Source organism: Pundamilia nyererei, unplaced genomic scaffold (genome assembly GCF_000239375.1).
Source record: "Pundamilia nyererei isolate P.nyererei 1_Seehausen unplaced genomic scaffold, PunNye1.0 scaffold00113, whole genome shotgun sequence".
Taxonomy (NCBI): Eukaryota; Metazoa; Chordata; class Actinopteri; order Cichliformes; family Cichlidae; genus Pundamilia; species Pundamilia nyererei.
The window spans coordinates 955329-974919 of record NW_005187514.1 but is presented as its reverse complement, the minus strand read 5'-3'; the positions used below and the strand labels follow the sequence as shown (position 1 = coordinate 974919).

General features: G+C 40.3%; 1 protein-coding gene across 3 annotated transcripts in view; it reads left to right on the top strand.

Moving 5' to 3' along the window:
- fbxl17 (F-box and leucine-rich repeat protein 17) overlaps positions 1-19591 on the top strand; it is a 217911-nt gene that overhangs the window by 55362 nt on the left and 142958 nt on the right. For all 3 annotated transcript variants that reach the window (XM_005741722.2, XM_013913073.1, XM_005741725.2), the window contains exon 7: positions 16021-16128. In XM_005741722.2, the coding sequence (XP_005741779.1) occupies positions 16021-16128 (108 nt within the window). The remainder of the gene's footprint in view (positions 1-16020; positions 16129-19591) is intronic.

The following is a 19591-nucleotide window of genomic DNA, read 5'->3' as shown; positions in this document are numbered from 1 at the left end:
ATAATTATATAATTTTACATTTAATAAAAAAGGATTTAAGTGGTTAATCAGTAGTCAGTTAATCTTGAGAAACTGACTCACTGATTGAACAGCTAATTGTTTTAGTGCTAATATTATCAGACTGGCTGATAACCTCAGAAGAAATGACAGTGGGGTCTTTTTAATTTAAAATACTGCAGATCTTGTGATTTACCCCTGATGGTAAAGCTCGACTGAGTGCGCATGTTTTTGTGTGGTACTGTATGGTTAGCTTTGCAAGTATTTGGGCAGTGTTCGAATTTTTGTCTTTTTTTCTCTAGCGCACCATAATGGACTTGGAATTACGCAATTATGGTGTGATTAAAGTGCTTCAGTTCAAGGAGTTTGAAATTGAATGTTGAATCGACTGTTTAGAAATTACAGCTATTTTACAGTTTCCTTCATTTTCACAGGCTTAGAGGTAATTTGGCAAATTAACCATTATAAATATAATGGTTAATTTTTTAATATTTAGTAGGAAGTCTGCCACTGGAACCACAAGCTCATTGGCCCACTGAGCCCAAGTTGACTTCCTACTGCAGTTAAGTGTTTTTTAAAGACAAAAGCAAGCGTCATTCAGTTAACTAATGTTCCTGTTAATTATACATTAAAACAGGCACCAGTTCAGCTGACAGATTGAGCAGACGACTAAATGCTGCAAGGCTATAAATACCTTGCAGACCTGAGGCCCCCTTTTTTTCACAGATTTTCATCTTGATCCAATTTTCACCCAAATTAAATCTGCTGGAGCTTTTATTCGTATCTGCAATCACAGAAAATTTGAAAATGATATCTTGAAAACTGTGGGTGCTAGATTGCAAACAAACTATTACCACTTATACTATGTGCAGTACTTACATCATTAACCCTGCCACTTTCTAGGGCACTAATACAACATTTTTCAAGTTTAAAATTGCGAAACGTCTATTGGTGTCCATATACTTATGGACTTGACTTTATGTCTTTGGGCATGCTGCTAATGCGCCAAGGACTCGCTGTGCCTCCTTCCCTCCTGCCATATCACAAAGATTGCCTAAGATAGCACATCTCTGTGTCAACCCCTGCTGAGCTGACTCTGCAGCAGGCTGTCCCATAATATCAGATTTTTATGCATCCCTCTAATACTGCTTGGAAATGCACCACTCTTTTATCCTCCCCTCTGCTTTATTTTATCATTAGTAGGCCCTAACAGGGGGGATCTCAGAATGGGTGTTAAAATGTGTTTGCCCTTGTCGCTCTCTCATTCTCAGAATTTCACATTCTTTAAATGCTCCCTTTACCTCAAAAACAACCACATATGTAAATGTCAACAGAACTACACTGCTGTTTTATTGCTGTTTCTTCTCACAACATTTACTTTTTTTTTTTTCTTCCTCTCTCTGTTCATTACTTCAAGCTGGTCAAATGTCAGTGTGTAGTGTTAAAACAGATTGCTGTCCCCAGTAGCGAAGTCTTGACTTTTATTTCTTGGAACCACACTGGTATTTCCACGCTAGGCTCCGAACAACATGCTAGTGCCAGTCGGCATTGGTGTACTCTGCTCCAGCACGCACGCCACTGCATCTGGTGCACTGACTCACTCGTCGTGTTTTTGACTGTTTGTTAGTTGTTTCTCATGCACGTGGGTGAAATGCATTAAACTATACTTGATATGTTCCGTCTTCCAGTGAAAGATAAACATGAGGCAGGTTGTTGTAATGATGCATGTGTGCAAATGTCTGTGCCTGTAGGAATATAAAAGAAGCACTTGACCTTGTGTGCCAATGCATGAATAAAATAAGGGTGTATTTTTTTTTTATGTGATAACTGTCTAGACATGGCTCTCCTCCAGCTATTTTGGTTTCAGTGTCCCTCTCGTTACTTTTCTTTCTCGATTTTAATTTCATTCCCTTGTGCTCTCTTGCGCTTTCACTCCATCTTTTTCTTGCGATGCACCCCATGGTACCCAAGGGAACAATGGTGCTCTAACAGCCTTTGCAGAAGTCCTGTGGACCTGAGGACTGGGCAGCATTAGTCTAAAAAAAAAAACACAACAAAAAATCCAACAAAAGGTCCGTTTTTTAGTTTTCCACAAGTCCATCTGAGACTTGCAGACAACCTAAAGATTTGCTATAGACGCATTTATCATGCAAGCCATGCAGTGTATGACCTAACTCCTGTAGAATTAGCACTGACGTGGTTAATATGGCGGTGAATAAAGGTTTAACACCGACCCCCTCAGCCATCTGTGATGATGTTGTGGTAATTAGCATGCTACTGTTAAACTCCTTTCTGTGTTTTTTCCCTGCCTCTGTCTCTCCCTCACTGTCAGTCAGCCACACACATGCATACACAAACACACAGTGGACTTCTCTAGCTATTAGCCATGCTAATGGCTTAGATCTCTTGGACATTAATTGTCAAGTTAAACAGTAATGGGGAAGATAATAGTCTTCTTGTCCACAGCTTGTCATTTAGAAAATAAAAGGAGCACTTGGCTGTTGTGCTTTTCAGTAGCAACACGTTTGGAATAACTGGTGCAGTGGCTTAAACGTTTTCATTTTTGAATATATATTGTTCCTTTTTAGTTGATTCTTACAATTCTGAGTTTATTGAACTGCTTTTCCTGTGAGTTCAAGTGATGTCAGTTCCAGTTTGAGCTCTTTCCCCCCTTATTCCTTTTTTTCTTTTACATACATTGGTCATGACATTGAATGTGTCTGCCTGTTTCATCTCCACCAGTGATAATCTGATTTTTTTTGCTTTTAAAGCAAGTTACTTTTATAATCACATCATGAACATTTGTCTTATCCTTTTTACTGTAGTTTGCGTTGACTTTGTATTGTGTTGATCAGTGGCTGCGATGACATTGCGAGATTAGTCATAGAAATTATGAAGTGCACAGTAAGTTTGAATGCAATTTTATGACAAAGTACTTGCGTGGAAAAAAAGGGAAAATTGTGGCAGTTATGACCTGTGAGATACTTTAGTTTTTCTGATAGCTCCCTAACCACACATAAAGTTACTGTTTTGTAGTCAGATGTACAGGAATAAATTGCCAGAGGACAGCAGGATCTCTTAACCTTTAGTCTCTGTGGAGGATACTTAAAGGCTGTTAGAGGCTGTCTTACTTATAAAATGTATGGAAGACTGTTCTCCCCTTGCTCTTTACTAGAATCATACCTCAGTCTCACTGACAGCAGATATCTGTCCCTGTCACTGCTCATACCATCAGCATGAGTAATGCTGTGTGAAAAGGCTCTGCACAGACCGCTAACATGTAACGACCTTCTAATTTCTCTGCCCTGGGCACTGTCACCTACCTGCTCATCATCTGCATAGCAGAACATCCTGGATACTCTTGTGTATGGACCTCAAGAGTATTTATGATGTCAACTGTACCCAACAACACACCTCTAGTTCTAATCATAACGCTGCAGCAAGCAGAGGCTGCATGCCCAGAGGCCATGAGGGCAGAGGAGGCCACTACCTTCGGGCCAGCCCCGGGTCTTCCTGGACTACGATGACACTGACAAGGTAGAGGGAGTAAAGTGTAGAGTTTGTTGTATGAGGAAACTGAAATGAGAAGCCAAGAGATGATTATTGTTGTATGGTGTTACTCAAATCTATAAATATGTCCAATGTCCCACTTAGAAACAAAACTTCATGAATCACTATGATTTTCTTTTAGAGAGATGGATTAATTCTGTGGTTTTAAGACTTTGTAGTTATCATTTTTATTTTTTAATCAAATATTAATGATAGGAGAACCAAAAAAAACTGTAGTGACATAGAGGTAGGCATGATAGCATTAACAAAGTCTTATTTGTCCTGCGCCACTTTAAGAACCTCTGAAAGAAAGGGCATTTAATAAAATGACATACTATTCAAATGAGCTCCAAATAGTAATGGTCGAATTCAGCCAATGTTATAACTAAACTTTAGATTTGAGTCCCTCCCTCTACACATACCAGAGATGCCGCTTGTGTTCTCCATTTCACAGAAAACCCACTAGTGTCCAGAAAGCATGTTTACCATCTGTCTCTCTGTCTTCCTTCATGTCTCCACTCCCGCTGTCTCTGTGCCTGATCTGTCTTTGATGCTACTGTTGTCTGGAAAGTTTCCATTGTGATAGAGTCTAAGTTGTCACAGTGTCTGACATACATGCTTTTTTAGAGGGCATGTCTTCCAAAGGATGTGAAGAAAAAGGACAGTTTGTTTTAGATGTAAGTACAGCTGGAGCAGCAAAGGAGGCTCACTGAAGTCCTGCGGTGTGTACATTGCAGATCAGGCTGGACTTTCTACATAGCAAAACTTGGAGAAAAAATATGTAGGAGTATGCACGTGGTTTAGGTAAAGCATCTTATTTAATTTTGAATGGTTGGACATGTATAAAAGCACTACAGTAGTAGATGTTATAGTAATTTGCTGTATAGGATATAACCTTGTTGTTGTCGTTGTAATCAGTTTGTTATTATTCATCCACAGGGTTCACGTCCTTAAGTTGTATCCATGTAATATCTTTGTTTTTATCACACAGGGGTTTATAATACTTGCTGGATGGATTAACATCCAGAAAACAAGATCGATGTAATCGCAAAGAAACTTGAGAGTTCTGAAAACTGTGGTTTCCCAATGAGAAAGCACTGAAACTCTTTGTTGCTGGTCCTGTGATTCTAGTAGTTGCTGCCAGCTCCTGTTACATACCTTTTGTACTGTGTCGATAAGAAGAAGAGGCGGAGATTCCCTCCATAGGCTGCTGAACAGAACAATCCAATATGGGCCATAGCTATAAAGGTAGGTATAGATGGGAGCTTCACTGTGGCAGCCTTTCATTCTGGTCCAGGTCCATGGTCAAATTGGCCTCTTTAAGCCCCATTTTTCATCATTAGCATGAGACATAAAACTGATCTCTAAGTAAAGCTCAAAGTCAATTTCTGGTCCAACTTGACAGATTTAGGTGGAAAGTTACCATGGAAACGGCAAAGGGTTAAGTGATTCAGATTTGCTCAGACTCAGAGTGTCTTTTAGTGGCTTTCAGTTTTCTGTGAAAATTACAGACCACCAGCAAAGTTCTTAAAAAAGCTGGCTGTTGATGCTTTCAGAGGATTGATTTCTGTTATTTAAACACAGTGCTTAGATGTAGTGTACGCACCTTTGTTTAATGTTATCACAGATTCGGTGGGTTTTTTTGTTTGCATTTTTGAGCATCTTTGTCATGCTTTGCTGGTAGCTGGTAGTTGCTGGTAGTTGCTTGGCCTACCTAAGTGATCTCTTTTGAAAAGTGGGTGCTTTACCAAAAATCTCTTTGTGATTGTCTGTAATTTGCACAGAAAACACAGATTAAGCAGTAGGAAGACTGAAATGTGGAATGAAAACTGGAAATGGAAAGCATTTTCCTTCAGATTAAAAGATGCCTTTTTTTAAATGTGTTGGTTGCAGTAGTAATGCACATCTTTTACTTTGATGGTGAATGGTCTCTACTGTTTTGCATCACACTTTTGACAGTTGGCAAGTGTTTGCAAACAATGGGAGACCACCGCTGTCTGTTATCAACCCCAAAAATTTGATTTGAAAAGGTTTTTGGTGCAGAAACCTCCTAGCGAACAATTTCACTTAATGACTAACGGCGATCTCCAGCAACCACATGGCAACTGGTTGGAAAAACCGCATCTTTGTCTAGTGAGCCTTTGGTTGCCAAAGTGTCACTGACTGGTCTCCAGGCCTGTTTAACTGAGTCCCTAATCAGACAGGGGGGTGACATTAACAATGCCAAGCCCCAACTTAAAAACCATTCAACTGGTTAGACTAGCAATAAAATGAATTTAGTGTGCACCGAGTCTTTGCCTGTGTACTGAAATGAAATTAAATGTGAGGTATATTTTGGCTTGTGTTTATCCCTCTTATTTAACTAAAGCAGCGTTTAGCTGATCCTTTCCTGCAGAGTGCTCAAAGATGAACAGAAACTTGAATATTATTATTATAAAAAACCCAGGGATAAACTTTAAATAGCAAGTTGTCTTTCAAAGGCATGAAAATGCCATTCAATAAAAATATAATTGAAACCAAGAACTCAAAATGCAAATAGTTGTCATATTTTTGGTGCTTAACAGATACAGCGAGTGATACACACATGAGGCGGTACTTTGAATTTTTGATTGGGCAATTAAACATTTGCTTCTTAATTGTAATTTCCAAATTAATCTGGGAAAATGTGTGTATTTATTTTATAGCTGCAATTCCCAGGGTAATGTTTTAAAATGCAACTATTTTCAAACGCTGGAGTAGGTTTTAACAGTTGATGAGTGTAAAAGCATTCTTGTATGTTTGTGTGTGCATTGTGTGTGTGTGTGTGCATTGTGTGTGTGTGTGTGTGTTTTTTAACAGAAGTGAAGCTGAAGGGCAAGCTGAGAATTTATGGCTTGCTATAGGCAGAGTGGATACTTCTAATAGTAGGAGTTCCAATAATGAATTTTCTCCAGCTTCCCAGAAAGAGGTTAAAAAGAATAGTGACTTGTTTTTGTTATGAAACGGTTTTGTAACATGGTTATTGAGTTCAGCCTGTCTGCACTACTTATAAATGCAGCACTCTTACTGTACATACAGCTAGACTTTTTGCCTTGAGAGATGTTTTGTTGTAACGAGGGCCATCACGGTAACAAAATGAGCCAACGTGTTTATTGCTCTGTCAGCCTTAGGCCTCTCCCTCAAGAGCACAAAGCCATACTAATATGGCTTTGATGTTGAGGAGGAGCCCCTTGGAAGGCATTTTACTTCATTTTGAAAAACTCAAGGGAGGTGTTAAGGTGTCGTATCAGTGATGTAATGACAGCTTTCAGTTTGCATTTATAGGTAGCAAATATGTCTCATTGGGTTCCTTCACTGTGGCTTCTTTTGTCCAATTTGACATGCAACATAGAGGAGTTGGCATGTAGAAATACATTGGGACTTGAAACCACAAGAGAACTGTTGGAAGGTTTTGACAATGTGGTGTAATGACGCTGCATTTAAGAGTAAAGAATGTCTTTTGGCTTCCTCCAAAGTAGCTTCTGATTTCCATTTGACATGCTACAAAGCACTATTGATTGTTAGAGAAGCAGGGTGAAAACCTCTTCTTCAACAAATGGAAACTGCAAAGTAGGGGCCTCCACAAGCCAACACCTCCTGCTCATACATACTTACATATACGCATACACAGTCTTGTGTTTAAAAAAAACAAAAACAAACTAGAATGTGCCACTCTCGAGGGAACTGAGGGCTTAAGCCACCGAATAAATGACAGGTAATTTTCAGTTGAGAGTGGAGCATACAGGCGAGTGAGGCAATCAATCACTTTGGTGATCACCCATGCAGATTTCAGTTCTGTCTGGCATCATCAAGGCTGATGACATCGATAGACCAAGACGAGATTGCTTGACAAGTGTGTGAGGGAGTACTGTTCATATGGTAGGATAGGAGATTGATTTCCCAAATTTTTTTTTTTTTAAAAAAAGCACAAAATGTTACCATTGTTCAGACATTGGTGTGATCACTGATAAGTAGGTAGCAGTTACTTTTTTGTGAAATATATGAGAAGGATAGGCCAAGTTTTTTATGGATTTTCTTTCCCCCAAGTGTGTCTGAGATGGCCACAGCTGGAGCAAAGTGGATCTATTGATCCTGGGAGTTTCATTTTTCAAACATAGTCATCTTTCAGAGCCGCCTTCGATTTTTGAAAAATATACAGTGCGCTTTGAGATAATTTTATGGCCTTTTTGTCACAGTATACAGTGGAGAGATGTGAGGAATTTCAAGGTAGGTGGTAGTTTGTGGAAGACGGGTGGCTCTACTTCTCAGACGGGCTGGAGCTATTTACTTTGCTTGACCGCATGTTCAAACAGGGGCTGTGGGTCATAACTTTATATTAATTTGGTATTAATTAGTAATTCCATCAGATGAATTCTATGTAAAATGCTTCCCAGACACATCTTCAAATCGCTTGTTTTGTTCCATCAATAGTCCAAAACCCCAAAATATTATATTGGCTGTTGGCAAACCATAGGCATCAATCATTAGAATTGTTTCAAAACAGCTGTCTGCTGATGAATTTATGACATATTAATCCAGCACCACTTTCAAGATGAATTTCACTGTGTCAGCAGGATCCCCAGTGGATGATTTTAATTAGAAAAGATGAGATTCGATACATTTTAGCTCTTTTTTTCAAATTTCCACCATCTATCAAACACATTTTGACTTGTAACTAACAGTTATTTACATTAAAAGTTAATCATTTTGTTTACAAAATGTCAAAGAAGTAAAATGACATTGAACCCGAGGCAGCCTTTCCAAATTGATCATTCTGTCAGGCCAGCAGTTCACAACCCCAAAGAAAAGGAGAGAAAGGCTTATAAATGTTTGCCTTTTCCCCTTGAAACCATTGATACAGATAAAATATTGATAAGCAAAAATGACTGCAGATTAATTTTCTGTCACTCTGCTAATCGTTTCACTTCTAGGAAGAATATTGTTTAAAAACTCTGCATTACACACACTGCAAAAGAAAAGGCCTAGCAAAGCTTTTACTTAAGAAGGACTTTCACTAAATTACACTTGGTTGGTTAATCTCTGCACGCCCTCTATTAGCTCTGTGTTTTTATCTATTTATTTGTTTTTATGAGTTAATAATTTGAGTTTGTGACCTTTTGCTTTCTTTGCTTTACCCTCTGGTCCTCTGTCCGTGCTCTTCTTTCTCCTACAATTTTCAGGTCAAAGTAATAAGCTGGAAAGAGGCTGCGAAAGGCGAAAAAACGATTATGAGAGCAACGAAAAGAGCATCACTTGTGTTGGTTGCTTACACTATAACCTCAGAGAAACAGAAAGAGAGAGCGAGAGAGTCAGATGCTATTAGATTATACAAACAAAAAGCTTACTGCCCACAGTGTCTCATCGTGGGTAGTCAAGTGGTCAGGGAGCGGTTATGTCATCACTGGCAGTTGATGCCCCGTGTTGCACAGCAGCAGGCCATGGTAACACCGCACACACGAACAACCCCGCTGGTCTTTAAAGGTCTGCTTGTTGTGTGGACTTGACAACAACACACATACCAACACAAACAAGCCTGTCCTTCTGTTGTGACCCGCTTTGACTTCCACGCCAGGACTCTTCTGCAGGGGATGAGTGGGCGTCAAAGATCGGCCTGTCCTGTCTTAAGTGCAAGTGTAAACGGGAACGACTTGTTTCCTAAAGTTCAACATCAGAGTTGTGTGTCGCCGAGGGGCTTTTATCATGTCGTCCTTTTTGAAAGTTTAACACTGAGTGCTTTAATCGTGGACGTAGCACAATTATTTTATGATGCTAACACAGCGAGTCTTTCTTATGGAACTTTACGCTTCATTAAATAAAAATTATCTGTTGAGAATGTTATTTCATTTGCTTTGAAGTCTTGATCGAAGCAGAAGAACCTTTCATATTTCAGAGGATTTCCTGCAACTGCCAAAGAAGTCACTTCTTATGCAAAGCTGCTGGATAGGCATGAAGATGGATTGTTAATAGAATGTGTTGCAGTGTGTTCAGTAATCATTATTAATCTCTGTGTCGGCGGATTCTTTCTCGGCTCGGCCCAGTGTTCATAAAGCTCGGTTAATTAGACTGATTGATTAGATGGTGATGATTCAGAGCTCTCATCATAGCTCCTCATCCCGTCAGCTCTCTAATAAGATCAGATTGCGCTCATATTCACGTATTCCCCTGTGCACGCACCCACACACACCCACCGAGCTTGTTTAGCCTGTCATGCCACCTCCCCGTCTTTCTCATCTTCGCGACTGGCTGTCTGTCACATACATATTCAGACAGGATTTACAGGCATGAAAGAAGCAGCCAGGCTTGCCAAAGCTATACACTGCAGACCAGAAGCTACATTATGTTAACATGAAAAGATTGCAAATCTCTCATTTGCCCTTATTCGCCTCTCCCCTTTCTTCTCCCTTGTCTCTCACTGCTATCCATCCTGTTTTCCAGTCTCATCATGTCTCATAAATATGACTTGTCTCCCTGTTTAGCCAAGAAAAACATTGCAATGGATAGCGGGAGTTTAGGAACCTCACATCTGTCTAGACTGTACTGTGTTCTTGACCTACGTGTGCGCTCCATGCGTCTTTTTGTGGACCTTTGTGATTACTTTCATGTCTGTATGGAAAACAGCATATACACAAATGTATTCGCAAACTTAAATGTGAATCAGCTTTGCTAAAGCTTGAGCAGCAGATCAATATTCATGCACAGCTCCAAGCGAACCGCCTTGCACTTAGTGCACAGTGCCTGCTCATCAGCACAGTAAAGAGACTCTCCCTAGCTGTAGTAAAAGTTTATGACTTTCCGTGTTGCTTTTGTCTCCAGGCAGCGGATATTACAGAGGATGATAAGTATTCATTTAGATTTTTGCCAGATCACCAGTCCTTCGTGTCAATACAGCCCATCTGAGCTCTTTAAAAAAGAGACAAAGTTTGGTGTGTGTACATGTGTGCGCATCTAAATGTGTGTGTGTTCCAAGGCTGTGATGAACCCAGTGCAATATCACCCCTAAGAGAGTATTTATGGAGAAAATGATTACCTTGGAAAAAAACAGAACTTTGATGAAAATTGTCCCACTTCAATTTGTACCTGGAAGGCTTGCAGTTGGTGTCCTTGTTTATGGGTAATATTGGAAACCTGTAAAACTCAACAGTACCAGATGCTTTCATAAAGAAATCACAATCATCAGTGGGTTTTTGTAGTGAGCCTGAGCTTCTTTTTCCTGGAAAATGGTAGCGCATGAAAAACTGGGACTGCAGCTTTGACGAAATTTTGCATGGGTATGTTTTTTTTTTAAAATAGAAGGCCATATTAAACAAAGTATTGACCTGCTAGGCCCTGGAGTGAGTATTAGGCTGCGCTGTCATAAATCTTCTGAGAGGTAAGACTACTCTCTAAACCTGATCGTCCATAGCTTTTTAAGCTCCCTTTGAATCCCACCTTCACACTAAGCAAAAGTAGATACTCAGTACCTTAATCTTCCCTTATATCTCCTTTTTCTTGCAAAATCGATTCAAATTTAATTCCATGGTCCACTCAGTTGTCGAGCCACCATCGCAGTTTCACTGTGTCTACACAGAAAGCAGAGCATGAGCTGCATGTTTAGCAGAAAAGCAGCAGTGAGCTCTCTGTCTGTGTATTTTCACAGTAGGCGTTTAGATGTTGAGTGTAGGTTATCTGTGTTTTGGAAGTGCGCACAGCCCAATGCACAGTGACAGGTGGATGGGAGGTCACGCTTCACACCGACTGGCTCCAGTAAGTAATTAACCTACTGTATATAACAAAAAAAGGATGTAGCCACCATTGGACACACATTGGCGTCCTGTTTTTGAAGCCTTTAGCATTGTAGTCTATACGATCTTGTTTTTTCCAAAGCTAGAAGTAACCATATGTGGAAAAAGGGGTTAAACGCTAAGCTGTCTGCTGGCAGTAACAGCCAAAGTGCAAACGTACTCTGTGTAAGGGCATCAAACAAACAGATATCGGGTAATTTGTGCCAGTAACCTACCAAATAGCTACTAGCAACTGTGAAAGACACTGAAAGTGACCACAGCCCAGATAATGGGAACTTTAAGGCTCAATGCAACTCACATGGGTGAGTTCACTTCCTGTATAGTTGTCATGAAGCGAAGAAATTGTTAGTAGACCAAATCCAGTTTTTTTTTTTTTAGACCAGGCTGTAAAAGTGTTTATTGCTACTGAAAGAACATCAGGATTGACTCTCTTTTGGAACCAACCTCAAACAGGCCACTGGAGGGACTGCAGTTTTTAGCACCTTCCCATTAGCCTTTTTATCACCGTGTTAGGTTGCTTGATTTTGAGGGGGGAAAATTAGTTTTTCCAAGAAACTCTATTTCCTCATGTGTATGTGTTGGATGAATAACAGTCTCTCTCGGTGATTGAACTGGCTTTATCTGGCTTTATCTATGCGTGTGTTTCTGAAATATGTCTGTAAGAAAGCAAGAACTTGTGGAAAGATGTATTCACGATGTGTTGTTTTTGTTGGTAAAGAATGAATCGTTTTAACGGGAGATGAAAATGAACAAAATCTGGAAAGAAAACAATCTTTCTGATCTTTCGGTTTCCATCTCTTAACCTGACGTTTGATGGAGGCAAACAAGTTGTATGATTGACCGTATTGACAAGCTTAAATAGCCTCATTGGATGAGAAGTGGCCCTTGGGTGCTGCCACAGCGTTTTGAAAAGAACAGGCGGCCAGACAAAAAACCACACATTCATGTACAGCACTACCCCTTTTTGCTACCACAGCACTCTTAACAATTACCTTCCCGCTCTTTAACACACACATGCACGCACACACACAAAGGCTATCTTTATGACTGCAGCATTTCCACCATTCCAGCTCGCTGTGTTTTTCTGCTTTCCTTACCTCCTTCACCCAGAGACCATTAAACTAGATCCCTTCTAAAAGGCTTTAAGGTCTCTCTTGGCTAGCCACTACTTCTCCAAAGCTCTGCCATGACTTTTTTCATGTTTTTAAATCAAAGTCCATGAAAAGTTGAGGGGGAGGAGTGGGAAGCAAAGAGAAATTTGGGATGGGTTTTTGTGTTTGTGGGTTGGAGACAAATCTTAGTTATAAACCCATATGGTGTTACTCACATTCACACAGGGACGCACACATGCACGCACACTCACATACACGGGCTTAATCTGATACGGTACATGGCCTCCTGGCCTGTTCTGCTCTGGTGGGATTTAAGTTTTTTTCCTTCCCTGTCTCCCTTCTCACCTGCTGAGAGTTACTTTAGATTTGTAACCTGCTCTCTTGTGCGTCCGTACGCGTGCGCACACACTTGACTGCACCCACACAGTCCTGCAACACAAACAGCCGTATGAAAGACAGTCTGGAGGTGGCGTCTGCTATGACTCCTTGACTCCCTTACAGAAGGTTCTGATTTAGGGATCGAGGTGGTGTGCGGCTTTTTGATTTTGCTGGTAGTCAACCTGAAAATGTTTTCCTTGATGGTTTTTTGGCAGAGGCCATGTTGGGAGAGCTGTGGCCAGCTCACTTCACCTGCCAGCTGCTCAGATTAGGCTGGTCCAGCTGGAGTTTTTTAAGTTTCATACTCAAAAGACAACTCTGGTTTACTCTTCTCCATATCTCTACCTGGCCCTGCAGATCCGGATCCATATGCATCAGTGTCTCCAAGTGGGATAGCTGACTCACCTTCACTTAATCTTTCCTGACTGAGTGGGGAAGGAAAGTGTGGTGGGTTCAACCTGAGGCACTTTTAAGGTGCATCCAGTTATTGATTGTGCTGAAAAACCACACTCTGTGCAAAGCTCAAAAAGTACTACAGCTTGTATATACAGCAATGTCCAGGAAGAACACTTGTTCTGTTTTGTAGGATTTAAATATTACACTGGAAAAAGGAATTCCTTCAAAAGCTGCACCGAACCTCATATACTGCCCTCCTTAGCACTCCTGTTTTTGATGATTCAATCTATTTACTCTAAACAGGGCGTAATGTTTAAGGCTTCTTAAGAAGGTGACTTCGTAGGTTCTAAATTACCCAAGTCATACAAGTGTTAGGCGTTTCAAACGAAGGCAGGAATGGGACTTCTTTTTTTTGGATTGTGAAGATGTTTCACGTCTTATTCAAGAGGTTTTTTTCAGGTCTAAAACAACTGGGATTTAACCCCTAGTGGTTTCGCTCTCTTGGAGGCAGTTCCGTTTGTCGACTCATTATTGATTATGTGAGTAGTCAGATGAGCCAAGGTGTGTGTGGTTGATCCTTGTGAAAGGAAATTCCCTCCGTAAAGGGATGTGGACTAGAGCTCTTCACACGTCAAACTGTTGTCAAAATGAGCTGAACGTTATGGATTTGTTTTGGCAATATACATATGTTGTTTTTAGGTTTTGTTTTGGTTTTTTTTGCCTCAGGTGTTGACACAAGTTTGTGTCATTGATATCACAATATGACTTTATAGCGGATTATAGCAGTAATACAGAGGAAGATTCTGATTCTGATATCCTTGTTTTCTGTAGTGTAGAAAATCCTCCTGTCGACGTGCAACATTAAATATAGATATAACTCTGCATGCGGGTTGATCAATAAGAATGTAATCTACAGCCACACTAGCAGGTCTGTGAGAATATTTGTCATTTTCAGAATGTTTTGCTATGTGCAAAAATAGAAAGTTCAAATGGTTAATATTACCTTTGCAGGTATTCGATTCAAAGTACAGGACAAATTTCAGCTTGATACGCGCACTACATTTTAAAAAAAGTTTGCTGTTTATTCAGCAAACTATTTCTGAGTCTTGATTTAAAACCTAATGAAAGCAGAGACAACGACCACCCACAGAGCACAGTTAAATATGGCAAAAAGTGTAATTTTCAAACGCCAGCTTTTGTTTTTACCTGGTAAAATTAGATGCTCAGAGGTCTGCTCCTGGATCATCTTTTTAGTTGCTGGATTATAACCTTAAAAGCTATTCTCACATTTTCAGTCACACTTCTTTAGGAACTATTTTACACTTTAAAGGCACTTTAGCTCCATACTGATAAGGTGAAAGACAAAGCTTTTAGCTTCATACGAGGTGTTTTGCCCAGATAACTTGACTTGGTGAAAGATAAATGGACACCTTGTTCTTTCTTTTTGTGATTTCTTTACCCCCTTGAGTTTTCCATCTTACTCTACCTCGACTCAGTAACCTTTAAAGCAGCCTTGTGAGGGGAAGCGGGGCAGGGAAGAAGAGCATCAAGGAAATGAGGAGTCTACAAGTATATAGAATGATCAGTAAAGAATTACAAATAAGTAGTTTGATCAGCCTCAGACGTGACACTATGGGAATAGGTTGCTAGTATTAGATGTCTGATCACAGTTCTACACTGACAAGAGGTTTGACCATAGAGGACATGCAGTACTGTGCAGGAGTACAGTGAAAACTGTGGAAAAATCTTACTGACTGATGATGCTGCAGTGAAGTAGTTTGCAGTAGCCTTCTATGTGTCCCTTTGAGTATTCTTAAACTATCCTGCCTTTCAGTGTTTTTTAGGCATGAGTGCTTCTTCAAGACTTCTAGTAATTTAGAATAAAAATATGGAGCTGTTTATTTCCTTTGAAACATATCAGATATATTTTAGTCTCAGTGCGCTGAATCTGATAAGGAAATGTTGGTGTCTGGATGCATCCATTCCTATTTGATGGGCTTTTTGACCATATTCCGATTTACTTTTCCTGACTTGCTTTTGGGGAATCTCAAAAGTAAATATGGATGATTTTGACAGAGACGCCTAGAAAGCATGATTATTTCTCTCTAATGTTCTTTGTTGTTTGTTTGCTTTGTTTTCTCAGTTAATCAGTGCTGTCAGTTCTCTCTCCCTTTTCTCCTCTTATTTTGTCTTTGTGATTGATGAAGAATTTGAGGAAGCGCCGAGGAAGCCGACAGAGAGGACAAACAATCTTCCACATATTGTTGCGGTGTTGAGTGTAGTGAAGGAGGTGAAGGTGCTATAAATGCCCATATTGATGACTACAGTGGAAGCTGGTGGAAATGTTCTGCTTCCTTATTGATCTAAGATCCATTATGAGCGGTTAGTAGACAGCTGGGTGAATGATGGGGAACGGTCTATCCATCATAAGTCGATGCCCACAGTGCTTGGCACATACTTTTGACTTCTTTTTTCCTTTTCTCCTGTCTGATTCTCCTTTTCTCTTCTGTTGATCAACACAAAGCCTGTTGGAATAAGAGAGCAGACATTTTGGCTCAAATCTGACAGCACCAGTCTGCACACGCTACTGTTGAAAGGCACTCTTAATAGATTTTTTTTTATTCGTTATTTATTTATTAAGCTGGCAAGGTCATCTTTAACAGCAATCTGCACAAGACAGAAAAATGGGAATCCTGATGTTTTTCACTCTGATTTTAACATGTTGACTCTCAAAGTCTGAATGAATGAAACATGTTGAATGAATCCTTCTCTGCTCTTCTGTTTTCCAGGTCACTGATCAGTCTGTGCGGGCAGTAGCAGAACATTGTCCCGAGCTGCAGTTTGTCGGCTTCATGGGATGCCCCGTGACCTCTCAGGGAGTCATCCATCTGACTGCGGTGAGTATGACAGCTATTCTTTACTTGCATTGCTGTAGTTTACCTTGAGTCCTCAGTGAAGGCCCAATCTTCTGAGCTCCAGCAGTGTGTTTACTTACAGTAAAGTAAAAGTGCATCCCGTTGAGCCACTTTAAAGAAGACTAATTTCTCTTTTTCACAGTAATTACTTGTAGCAGTAAATGTCACCACAAGTTCTGGCGTGACCAACATTTTTGTCTAATCCTGTTACTACAGGTCAGCTCTGTGCATTGCCACAGGCCATGCATTGTCACCAGGGGGGAAGTTTAACTTTTGGAGAGTAAACTCAGTGTGCCGGTGTGTATTTTATCTCAGACTTAGTTTTGAAGTTATTTCTCGTTAACTTTTAAATCTCATGAAAGCCTAATGAGATGAATCCTAATAATACACTGCTGTTCTGACTACACCCTGCTGTTTGGATATTACCATGCTAATGAGCAGGGCTCTGTGCTTAAAGGCGTTCCATGCCATATAAACATGGACACACATGCACCCACACACGGTGATTGCCTGAATTGAATTCACCAGAAAAACACTGCACCTTATTTTTCCTCTCATTTATTTCTTTTCCCCCAGCCTAACACCCACATAGGACGTTTGTGCACCCACGTGCGGATGTGCATGTCATGTCCACGTCCACGCATGCTCGTGTAATACAATTCCATTTGCGTTCGATGTACTCCGGTGTACACTTGAGTGTGCGCGTACCTCTGTGGACCTGTGTGCTCCCATTCCTCCTCAAATGCAATTACAGTTGTGTTAATAGGACTGAGGCACCCGATGCCACGCTGCATTATTAGATTAAACAGCAGATTAATTTGTGCTCATGCTTTTGGCCCCCTATCATCTCTGCAGCCTCTGCTGACCTTGGCCATGGTGTTGTAGACAGACAGTAATGAAGCCAGCCAGTCATAACAGCATTAGCATACATGGAGGTGGACGCGTACATACACCTCCGCCCTCACGCACGCACAGAGTCTAGCACACCTCATTATTATTTATTACAGTATTAACCAAGGTGAAGTTTTAGGAGTTCAGGTGAACAAGTTCATAATTCTGATAATGTTTATATATTTTTTTTTTGAAAGATGCAGATTTGTCACACAAGGCGAGGCTAAAAGTCCTGGAAGGACAAAAACAAAAACCAGATTCATAGTAGCTTGTTTTGATGGTGTGGTCGCCCAGTCGACATCAACTGCACATGTTAAAATTTCACAGACACTTTTGGCTTAAAATTGTCTGGTAGTTGTGTTATTGGCAGTGGTTCGCAACTCTACTGGTAAACGTACAGTACCTCTGGAGAAGCTATGGAGTGGACTTTGTGGTAAAACTTTTGTTTACTTTTGTCTTCGAAGTACAAAAAAACGCTTTCAGCCTCATCACGTCTCTCATTATGCGATGTAACCCACGTACACACACAAAAAAATATATAAATAAAGAATATGTTGCATTATTGTAACAATAACAGCAAAATAGTTTAACCAAACCCCACTCTTTAATTGATAAGAAACTTGATGCTGTAATTGAGCTATATGAGACTGAAGAAGACTCGGATGGAGTGAGGAAATGTTTCTCCCACTGAATCAATTTTCTGGGATTTATGCTTGATGTTAATGTAAAAAAACCAAACAGCTTGGTCAGTATGTTATTACTAAATGATTCCAAGCGCTTAAATTCGAACTATACCGTAACTATATTTGATTGAGAGCGCTTCTTCATTCCTTATTCAAAATGTAATGGCGCTCGTTCTTGTTGCTCACAATTAAATCAAAAATAACTCGCTTTTTCTCGAAGGGAGTTGCTATTTAAGCGCTGGAATGATCTTAAATTCTGAAATATGGCGGGTTGGAAATGTTTCAGAGATAACATTTTATTCATTTGGTTTGATTCATCTCTTTCTGTTTCTTTTCTCGTAGCCTCCGTTTTGCTGTCTCTTCCTCTCTCCATCCCTCTATAATCTCTGACAGTAATTATCTCATTTAGCAGTTGATTCCTCCTCTCATTGATTCCCACTCGGTCCCAGCCACTGTCGACTGAAAATCATATTCTCTCTTTTAGAATCGTTGCATTTCTGATGACTCCGTGGACCCGCATGCCATTCCAGGACTGTAGCGCTGCTCTCTTGTTCGATTATTGCGCACTCCCTCCCACTTTCTTCCTCCCTCGATCGCTCTCTCTTTCTCTCCCTCTTGCTGATAATCTTCCTATCTTCCTCACTTGCTACTCAGCTATGTGCAGGAAAAAAAAGAAAGAAAAGAAATCCATTACTTTTATTAACTTCTCTCTTATGACACACTCATTTCAGATTGATAGCCTTTTTATACCGACATTTCAGAAATTAATGTATGAGAAAATCAATTGAAATCATATTTTCTAAATCAAGTGAGCCGATGGTAGAAATAGGCCACCCGCGGCGATAAGTTTGATGCAGATGGTCTGTAGAGTAACTGTAAAGCTGTGGCATTTACGCTCCTCTGATGGTTTTGCCGTGTTTCAGTATCACAGGAGCTGTGCTGATCCGCGCTGATGTGCAACACAACTCGATATTTGTAGCGAGGCGCTGTTTGATAAATCATCATCTTGTTAATAACTAAAAGGCAAAATCAAGATCTCTGCTGGCTGTGAGCGTAGAGCTTTGTAATGGAAAAACAAGTAACACTTTTCCTTTCTGGCTGTAAATTAAACATTATATGCTGTTTCAAACGTGAGAACAAAAACTGATGATTTTAAGAGTAAACGTGTGTCTAATGTGGCTTAGTGTTTTACTGTGCCAGGGATATACTGTAAAAATGTCTTTACGGCTGCTTTTAGATTAAAGCTCAAAGTTGGCTCGAAGCTCTTGACATTAATAAAAGTTTTATTGATGAGGCTTGTCACATCCCAAGGCTGTATAATGGATACAAAACATCTTGGGGTGGAGGCTTTGTGGGTGTCCCGAAGCTTTCAGCGATTCGGCGCTCTCCCTCTCAGCAGCTAATTTGAGAACTTTATGTATATGCGTTCGTCTGTGTAGATCCGCTTGAGATGAATCATTTTCCTAATTCGGTTTCAGAGGGTTCACCCTTTAGTGAAGTCTGCGAGAAGCTGCAGAGGTGGAAGCACAATAGGTTTAGTGTGTGCGTCTGTGGTTGTAGGCGTAAAAGGGTGGAAGGTTCGCTCTGCAGATGCGATTGTGTGTCTGTGCGTATCATTGAGAAAATAGATTTGCGTGTATCTGAGATGGGGATGCATGCTGTGTTTTCTGTGCTGTCTCTTTTCCTCTCTGGCAGTCTCTGATGCACTTTGCTGTTACCTGCACCAGCAGAGTCATTATAAAACTCTTTAAACAGTGCCGTTACCTGTTTATGTCTCTTTCTCTCTCCAATCTCTATCTGGCTTTAGTCTTTGTCACTCAGTATGTATCTCTTTGTCTTTTACTCATGCGGTATGTGTTTTTGTCTTTCTC